Consider the following 9,511-nt stretch of genomic DNA (forward strand, 5'->3'; position numbering starts at 1 on the left):
CTGAGTCGACTCCCTGTGAAGTAAAATGGCGGGAAGGATGCTTTTTGCAGGGCGCGGGAGGAGGGACACGTGGCGTAGGGAAAGAAGGGACTGGGGACGGCGGCGGGCGAGGGGTCGTAGCCGTCGCCTGGACAGTGTGTGGGGGGGGGCGCCGCCAGACAGCAGGACGGGCAGGGCGTGAGCACAGCTAGTGCGAGCCGGGAGGCCAGGGCACGGGAAAGGCGAGGGGAGGCGCACAGGATGGGGCTGAGAGGAGAACTGCTGACAAGGTGAGAGTGGCCGGCGGGGGCGGAAGGGGAAGAAGGGGCAGGGGCAAGTGGAATCAGGCGGAGGGGAGACCTCGTGCGCTGGGGCTTGGGGTGAGCCCAGACGAGTGGAGGGGAGAGGAAAGGACAAAACGACCCGTGGCGGAGGCCGGGGCCGGGGCCGGGCCAGGGCAGGGCCGGGCAGGGCACGCGGGTGGGGGCCGGGTCAGCGAGCGGGCCCCGGACGCGCGCGGTCAGCGAGCGGGCCTCGGGGCGGCACTGGAAGCGGCGCCGGGGGGCGGAGCGGCCCGGGCGCCGCTGCATTAGGTGAAGCTCATGGAAACTGTGTGCTCTAGCGCCTTACGGCGAAGGGAGGCGATGCTCGTGCCCCGCCACACGTCGCTGCTGTCCGGGGAGCTGCAGAGCTGGGGCGAGCCGGAGACGTTGCTGGGGCCGGGGAGCGAAGCGGGCACCATGCCGGGGAAGGCGGGCTGGTAGAGGTGTGACTGCAGCCCCGCGCCGTTGGAGCCCGCCAGACTGTTAGACAGGCCCATGGAGTTGGGCGGCGGCCCCGCCGCCAGGCTGCACTGGGACAGCGACTGCGCCATGGCTTGCTGCCTGCCCAGCGCGGGCGGCAGCGGCAGCTGCGACACGCCCGGCATGGCGGCCGCCGCCCAGCGGGTGTCGTTGGCGTGGAAAGAGCAGAGGCTATCACCCATGGCTGCAGCGGCGGCGGCGGCGGCTGAGGGAAACTGAGGCAGGCCTGGCGTGGGCAGCAGCGTTCCGGGTGCGCGGAAAACATTGGTGGTCTTCTTGCGTTTCTTCCACTTAGCGCGCCGGTTCTGAAACCAGACCTAGAGTGGGCAGGGAGGGAGACAGAGAGTACAGTTAGGGAGCCGGCGGCCACGAGGGACGGGGACTTGAGCCGCAGAACCCTCATCAAATAAACCCACTCAGCCCCAGGTGGAACAAGTGCCATAAGTCCGACAGGCCCCCACACGCAGCCAGACACCCTGGTTCTCCAACAGCTCCAATCAACTGGTTCCCTTGCACCCACTAAGTACCCACTTCCTTAATTCTAAATGATCGAGCTCCGGGGCGCTTACCCACAGTGCAAACATACCCTGGAGTGCAGTGTTCGCCACGCCCCTGCATGCTGGCGCACTCGGCTTAGATGCACAGGTCTGCAGGCAGGCATGTCAAGGCGGATCCACAGGTGTACAAATGAAGATAAACATGTATACCCATGTGGCTTAATAGCGTGCCTTATAACATTGATGGGTTATAGAATTTTCAGAAATACTGGAAATTTGGAAATTGATGAAGGGCCATGCATGACATAGCCAGTTTCAAAATCAAAAGATAAAGGAAAACTCCTGACACCACTAATGACAGAGCAGTGTGATTCGTGTGAGAAAGCGATTGCCAATGAGCTACGATGTTGTTGGGTCACCACCATGACTTTCTGATTTATAGCAAAAGGTATTACTGCCACGGGTTTCCGTGCCTCGGTCACAACTCCCTCAAAGGCATCTTTATCTGGGCTGTGCAGGTGTTCTAGAACCTGCTGCCAGGGCCCTGAGTTCCAGGGCCTTCAAATCTATTCTTTTCAGGAACTTACTGAGGACTCCAAATAACAAGGTCTCCAATTCCCTCAAACACCCCCACTTTCACCTATAAACCAAAAGCAATTTTTCTGACCACTACAATTTTTCTGACCACTACAAATTAAAATTCAAGTTTAAAGCTCACACTAGTTACGAGTCAAATTTAATGTTGCTACACAAATCCATATGTCTTCTTAAAGGAGATGTGTTTGATAAAATAAACTCCAAATGAAAATAAGCCTCCTACTTGTTCTTTCTTAAAAGTGACCTTGGAATTTCAGACCTTAACAGACAAATTTGCCTATGGAGGTCAAATTTACTACCACCGAGAATGGAGCTGTTCTTCCTGACAGCTATCAAGTAAACTCCCTGGCCAAGATAGCCTCTCTTCTCCCATATCTTAATTTGATCTTTTAAAAAAAAATAGCCAACATGCCTACTTGGCAGGCTTGCAGTCAAATATCTAGTCAGTTGGATGTCTACTGTGCATAAATATAAATGATGTGGGACACAACTCAGATACTGATTGAGTTTCATCTTAGAATTTGGCCATCACAATGTGACCACCATATTTGTGGCCAAAAGGTTATTCATCCGCTAATCCAAACTCTTTAGTGGAGTTCCCCCTCCCCCCCCCCCCCCCCCAAAGCTAATGTATCATGACTACTGACTTACCTGACCTTCTCTGTAAGGCAGCTATGTACAACGGTATGTTAACATCATCAAGTGGAGACACATTCTCCATTTACCAATGTGAACTGCATTTTGTAATCTTAGTATTACGCCCGCCTTTTTTGCAGGCGGTGGCCTGTTCTACCATATCCGCGCCATCGCCCACCATTTTGTATTTCTCTGGTTTCTACCCCAGTTCCTACGTTTCTGTTTACACCAGTGTCCGCTGGGTAAAGACCACGGGTGCCTTGCATGCTAAAGCCCCGTGAGCTGGAGGTGCAGCGGGGTGATGAGGCGGTGGGGCCGGGGTGGTGGCTAGGCTCCATGCAGTCCGTGGCGGATTGAGCTGTTAAAGGCCCTCGGCGGAGGGTAACCCGCTGGAACCCAGGACCTCACAGCGAGGAGACCTGTGGTCCCAGGTCGCTTTGTATTACTATATATCCAAAGCGAGATTGGAAGGAGGTAATCAGAACGGAGCCCTAGACCCGGACCGTGTTTGTGTCCAAACAGTCCCATCTCACACTCTTCACCCGTATATATTTTGAAAGTTGTCTGTAAATTAAAGACTGGTTTCTAACATCTTGCAAGTATCACTGAATCCCCAAAAGTTTGAATGTCTGGGGCCGACAGCAGAGGAGGCTGTCGGACTTGTGTAGGCGAGTAGCGAGAGAAGCGGAAGAGGGGGAGGCTGAGAAAATTTCAGTAGAAAACACACCCGCCAGCAACGTTTCTGAATCTCAGGTACGGGCGGAAAAGAACAGCTGTTAAAGAACTAAATATTGTAGGAATAATCGAAAAATCGTGCTCAATTATGTTTGAGGGCTAGTAGTCAAATGATGGCTACAGAATTTTTTATGTTTCACGGTTTACTGGGGTTGGGAAAAAGTTTTTCATGGGGTCTGGGCACCTCCGTTCCAAGTTATGATGCATATGTTTTTAAAATGTGACTGTCTGCACTTGAAAACTAGAGCATGACGGATTAAAATGCAGGCAAAACCTAAGGGAGATTTTGAGAATGCACAGATGACAACTCCAGGAAATATATTAACCACAGCCACAGGCCAACTTTGTACTCAGTTTGAAATGCAGCTCTTCTTAGAAAATGCTTAATACAACAGTGAGAATCTAATGGAGGTTGGAATTTAAAAATCCACTTTTGTGATATCTGCTGTTACAGTAATATAGACATACTGTAAATGTATTTTAAAATATATAACCCGTTTAATTCTCCACTTATAAATGGCTCAGAAATATAGAAAGAAAGAGAGGAAAAGAGAATATTACTCCCCCACCCACCCCAAGCAAACGCTTTATGAAGATCTCATTGGAATCCAGCAAATGATTAATGTGAAGATTTCGGAGGAAATCTGGGGAGCTGTATTAAAGCCTAGATCTCAGGTTCATTTCGATCAGCCAGCCGTGAACTCTGGGCCGAATTCATTACACTTTAATAGTACTGGGAGAGGAAGAAAATGCAATTTCTCATTCCATTAGAAAACTAGAAAATACTCTCAGCTTGTCCTCCTATTAAGATGTGGCAGGTGACAGGGCCATTCTAGGGGACACGGTCAATGGAATTACAGCACATTATTTTTGTTCCTATAAAATATTGAAAGGCAAGCCTGACTGTGCAGAAGTTATTTCACTGATATGGTTTTTATGTAAATAAAATATTGAAAGTTAATTAATCCGTGCTAGAGACTAATGATTATGCTTATTATATTGCATTTGATCGCATAATTTGCATGATTCTCGCATTGCTGCTTAATAAGCCATTCCAGGTTATAAATAATTCTGAAATTGGTTTCTAATAATGGCACACTATAAAAGGAATGGTTTTATTATACTAGCCAGAAAAGGGGAGCAATATCAGACATGGAATTGGACTCCATGTAAGTAGAGGTACTTTAATAAATACTTAAAAGTATGATATATACCAGATATAGATAAAAATAAATATGTTGGATCATTTCGTCTAGAACCAGAAAGCATCCCTAAAAACATACAATTGCAATAAACTAAATGTTTAGATCATTTTTAATCAGTGCAGTGGCCCACGTAAGAATGTGTGGCAATCTGTTAACTATAAAGAAAAGTATGAAGTACTCATCATATAAGAACATAAACCAATTACTATTTAATTTGAATTTGGTCAAGGAGCAATGGTACAATGAATTGTGAAGTAAATATATTTCCATAAATTATTTTTACATTATATTACATAATGTTAATCATTTTGAAATGTTAATTAAAAAGGTTATGTTGATCTAATTACTTTTTAAATTATGGAACATTATTTTAAAAAATATTGAAATTGCCATTCTATTATATTGTTCCTAACAGCAGCCTCAAGCTATTATCTCTTTGGTTGAACATTACGCTAGAACAATTAAAGTACTTTGTCTCTTTCTTCTTGATTATTCTTTTGTGTACTTTTTGGAAATAGCTGTTTCTATTACATAGTTTGTATTTTATTTCATTTACAACTTTTCCTATTAAAAGATTCACTGCCATTAACCTTTGAAAAATCTAATAAAGTTTAATAGACCTTGTTTTCTTTTTTCATAAAGTCAGTTGTCCAATTATATTTTATTTGTGATTTTAAGTTTTATTTTAATTTAAACTAATTATCACTATGCTTAGGTTAAACAGCAGGATTTTACTCTTTAAAAAAACAAAAATTATTAGATAGTATTTCTCTTGAGGGACAAAAAGCAAATTTATGAAATTTGAACCTACAAGATTTTAACAAGCCAATGTTATCATTAGCGGTAATGAAAGTATTGAAATTGTATATATACTTTTTGAAATTGTAGATTTCTTTTAAGGTTTGAACTCAACTTCAGATTCAAAAACAGATGTAAGGTAAAAGAAATTAAAGAGAATTAGTAATATATATCTGTTCAATGCAATTAACATTCTTTTGGTACTCACATCAATGGCTCATTGTTCAAGGCTCCCAGAGTTCACTAAGAAAACCACCCAGACTTATATTGAGTAAAAATGTTCATCTATGTATGACTTTATTAGTTTGACCACTTTAAGCAACCAATGGCATTCATTTACTGACTATTTAAAACAGAAGTACACACAACTTTTCCAGGTTAGACTATCTTTAAAACCCAAGAGAGAAACACTTAACACTGTTATTATGAACACCATTGTCTATTTTTATATCAAGTAAAGTAACTGAGGTCTTTAAACTTAATTTGTAAAATAATCTAGAGCTGAAGTTGGGACGCCCAGGATTAATAGACAGAAAATAGGATGTCCGAGACAGGAAAGAACGATTTTTTTAGCACCCTGGATAGCTCCTGATTAAGTGCTCGTCTTGGAATTACGCCTTCAGCACCTGCTCATGAAGTATTTGATACATTATTTTCATTCTTTGAAAAAGCAGAGGGAAATGCGATTCATCAGGCTTATGCTTTTATTTACCACTGTTCAGAAAAGTTGTGGGTGTGATTTTCTGTTATGTATAATTTACAAGCTGGAGGATGGTTGGAGGAGAACAAGAGGTCAGTAAGGATTTTGTCTACTATCTGTCGATCTTTCCTTCTTTAAATGTCCTGTCTTCATATTGGATATTCAACACAGAAAGCCTTCGTTTTTTCCCCCAATTTCCTTAGGGGTAAATCAAGGCTTATAGGCTGTGGGAAATCTCTGCAGCCACCCCCAAAACATTGGTTGACCACCAGAGTTCAAATCTTTTGAAAACATCAAAGCTAAGGGTGCTTGTTTGCCTGAGAGCGGTGGACGGTGATATTCAGGAGAATAAAGCCGTGAAATCCAGGTATGGATCTCTTTTAAAAGGCGCCCCATTATGCCTTATTTTTCCCTTTTCATATTTTCTGTATAATTGTTGCATCCCCCCATTTATCCAGACACAACAAAAACTCACTATCGGGTAATGAAATATTTGTCGATAACGCAAGCTGGAGTGGAAGTGCGCGCTCGGCTTCGCCGCCTGGGAGACGCTCGGAGGCTTCCTGCCCGGGAGGGAGGAGGCGACCTAGCAGTCGAATAATGCCCGCTTCTTTTTTGAGTAGTTTCTGCGGAATGTGGTTATACTGGTGAGAAATTGAGGACCTGCCTGTCCATGAGGGTGAGAGGTGGCAATCCGCCAGTTTCCGGGCAGAGGAACTGAAACGACCCAGAACGCAATAGGCTTCCGAAGCGAAGCCCAGTGTCCTGGCAGAGGAAGGAGAGACCGCGCTCCCTTCGCCCGAACCTTCCCGCCCACGCCCGGTCTCTGCCCCGGCGCGCACGCCCGGCGTACCTGCACTCGGGACTCGGTCAGCCCGATACGCAGCGCCAGCTCCTCGCGCATGAAGATGTCGGGGTAGTGAGTCTTGGCGAAACTCCTCTCCAATTCGTTGAGCTGCGCGGGGGTGAAGCGGGTCCGGTGTCGCTTCTGCTTCTGTTGGCCCTGCTGCTGGCCGGCTTGGCTGGGGTTGGGGCCGCCTTGGGGCCCCGGCTGTTTGTCCGGGTCCTTCGCGCTCACCGCCAGGGAGACCTGCGTGGAGCCCACAGCGGCGATGTCCTCCCCAGGTAGCAGAGTGGCCCCCTCGACTGGGTCGGAGCTGGGCGCTAGGTCTCCCGGGTGACCCCCGGGGTCGGAGCCCGCCACGCCCAGCCTGCACTTCACTGCCTCCCGGTGGCCCAGAAGCTCGGCGGCATCTTTCATACCTGCGGAGGCAAGGAGATGGCGGTCACTACCTTCCCAGCGGTGCCGGGAGGGCCGAGTCTTCCGGCGCGGGCCTCTCGCAGCCCCATCCTCCGCTCCCTCCGCGCCCACTCTCGCCCTACGGAGGAGACTCCCGAGATGCTCGGCTGGGCTCCCCAGAACGTGGACAGCCCGGCTGGAATGCCGGGCCCGGCCCTTCCCCCTCTTTCCTAGCGGGCTTCCGAAAGCGGCACACGCTCTCCTCGCTCCCACAGTGGAACGCTCCCAGCCCCGGCAATGAAACGTGCCTCCAAGTCCCTTTCGGGAACCACACCCTGGCGCCTCAGGAACCCGAGAGCTATCTGAGAGGGGAAAGGGGGAGGAAAAGAAAAGAAAGAAAACTAAATGATTCCCAGATTGCTGCCCCACCTGCGTGCGCTTAGGCAGCTTGACGAACTCTACCTCCGGCCCTGAGCCGGTCCCCTCTCACTTTCGAAGGATGAGTAAGTCTTCAAGCCTTCCACCCCCCGAAATCAACCCAGATCAGCTCCGCCTCTCCCTCAAATCATAGAAAGTGTTTGGAAAATGGAGTCTCATCCATCACCAAAGATTCCCAAACCGGAAACCCAGACAGCATTAAAGAAAGTCAAGTAAATTCTATAGACATAGCAGTGAATCAAACTTGAGGGAATTCAACTTCTTTCCGGAGAAATAGAAGGCACGTTCCTCTCAGCCGTTGGCATTGCCGAGACTTCTGCAGGCAACCATGCCTGTGAGGATGACTTTGGCTTCTCTCTTTTCTCAATGAGCACACTTAGTAAATCTGAGTCAATTGCAGTTTTTTCCTTCATGCCAGATTTTTGACAAATTCAACCACACTTAGACGAGGAGAGAAAAAGGTAGCGGGAGAGAAAAAGAGAGAGAAAAGAGGAGAAAGAAATCCCAAATCGAAGCAAACAAGAGGGAAAGAGAGAGAGAGAGAGAAACCCATCCAAACAAATTATCACGGGTTAGATCGCCGTTCAAGAAATAATAATAATGATAAGAGGGAGGGGGAAGAGAAAAAAAATTGGAAAAACAAAATAACATTTCTCAACTCCTTTTTCCGATCTACATATTCCATAGATTTTTTAAAAAAAGACGATGTTAAATCAAATTAAACTTTAATGCAGCACAATTACTTTTAAAGAAATTAGTCCATTTAGGGCGCATTAAGGAAAAATAAGGAACAAATTGACAGTTTCCTGCCCCGGCGAGAGGCGCGCACTCACCTAGCCTGGCGTCCAGGAGGTCGGCGTGAGACAGCATCGCGCACCGCTCCAGGGCGAAAGCTGTTCCCCCCCAAATTTTAGCGGCTTTAAGTTATTTAAAATAGATATAAGCTATAAGCTATACGATATAGATATATATATATATATAGATCACCTAAATGAAAGAAAATTCGGTTTGTGGTTAAAAAGGGGGCTTCTTGCATTATAATGTTCTTTAGAGAGACGGGGAGGTGCTTAACAGTTGAATGAACCCGTGAGCAGCTTGGCGAGGGGACCAATCAGGAGGGCAGCCTGCAAATGTCAGCGCCCGGAGAGTCCCCCGCTCCGCCCGCCCGCCCGGAGGAGGCGGCCGTGGCAGCCTTGGAGGCTCCAGCCCCGAGCAGCAGCTAAAGCCGCGGCGGCCGCTTCCATTCGTACTTCCTGGCGATTTTCTCTAGGAACACCTTTCCTTCTCCTTGTCCCACTCTGCTTGCTCCAAAGGCGTAGGTAGCTCTGTCTCCTTGAGCTAGAATCTTCCCAGAGACAGAGCAGGGCATGACCCCCGAGTGACCCAAGATTCTCCCTCGCCTGCGCGCTCTGGGTGACACTGGTCGGCCTCGGGCCGCGCGGGCCTGCCAATGCGGAGCACAAGGGTACACCGATGCCTCTAGACCGCGCTTAGACTTCGCTACCACCCAGCAGGCCTGGGCCTGGGTTCAGACGCCTAGGTTGAGACCCCGGGCCTACCGAGTTCCAGCCCCTCAGCAGGCCTAGAGCGCAAAAAAGGAGTCGACCTCCCGGGAGCTTCCAGGGCCTGCGCGAAGTGTGGACTAATGCACTATACACACTTCCTGCTCGGCCCTCTCACTGCCCAGCGCGCGCTTACACCCTTGCCCACAACTCGCTCTTTTGGTCAAAGTTTCTAGATTCTGATCGGATCTCAACTCTACTTAAGGCTGTAAATAAAGTTAAATACTCTTTATTTTCCTCTTGAATATGTTAAACTACTTAAACAATTTAAAGTGCTTTGCACAAGTGAAGCGAACCATTTCTAATGTTCTGATTTTTCAG

At 47.7% G+C, this 9,511-nt stretch overlaps 1 protein-coding gene across 1 annotated transcript; it reads right to left on the minus strand.

Moving 5' to 3' along the window:
- Positions 1–568: 568 nt before the first annotated feature.
- On the minus strand, positions 569–8,498 carry OTP (orthopedia homeobox). Its single transcript, XM_066272511.1, has 3 exons — positions 8,462–8,498; positions 6,804–7,213; positions 569–1,099 (listed from the first exon to the last, which is right to left on the minus strand). The coding sequence occupies exons 1-3, from the start codon at positions 8,496–8,498 to the stop codon at positions 569–571; spliced, it is 978 nt and encodes a 325-aa protein (XP_066128608.1).
- Positions 8,499–9,511: the final 1,013 nt, after the last annotated feature.

The sequence above is a fragment of the Saccopteryx bilineata genome, chromosome 4 (assembly GCF_036850765.1).
Source record: "Saccopteryx bilineata isolate mSacBil1 chromosome 4, mSacBil1_pri_phased_curated, whole genome shotgun sequence".
Classification (NCBI taxonomy): Eukaryota; Metazoa; Chordata; class Mammalia; order Chiroptera; family Emballonuridae; genus Saccopteryx; species Saccopteryx bilineata.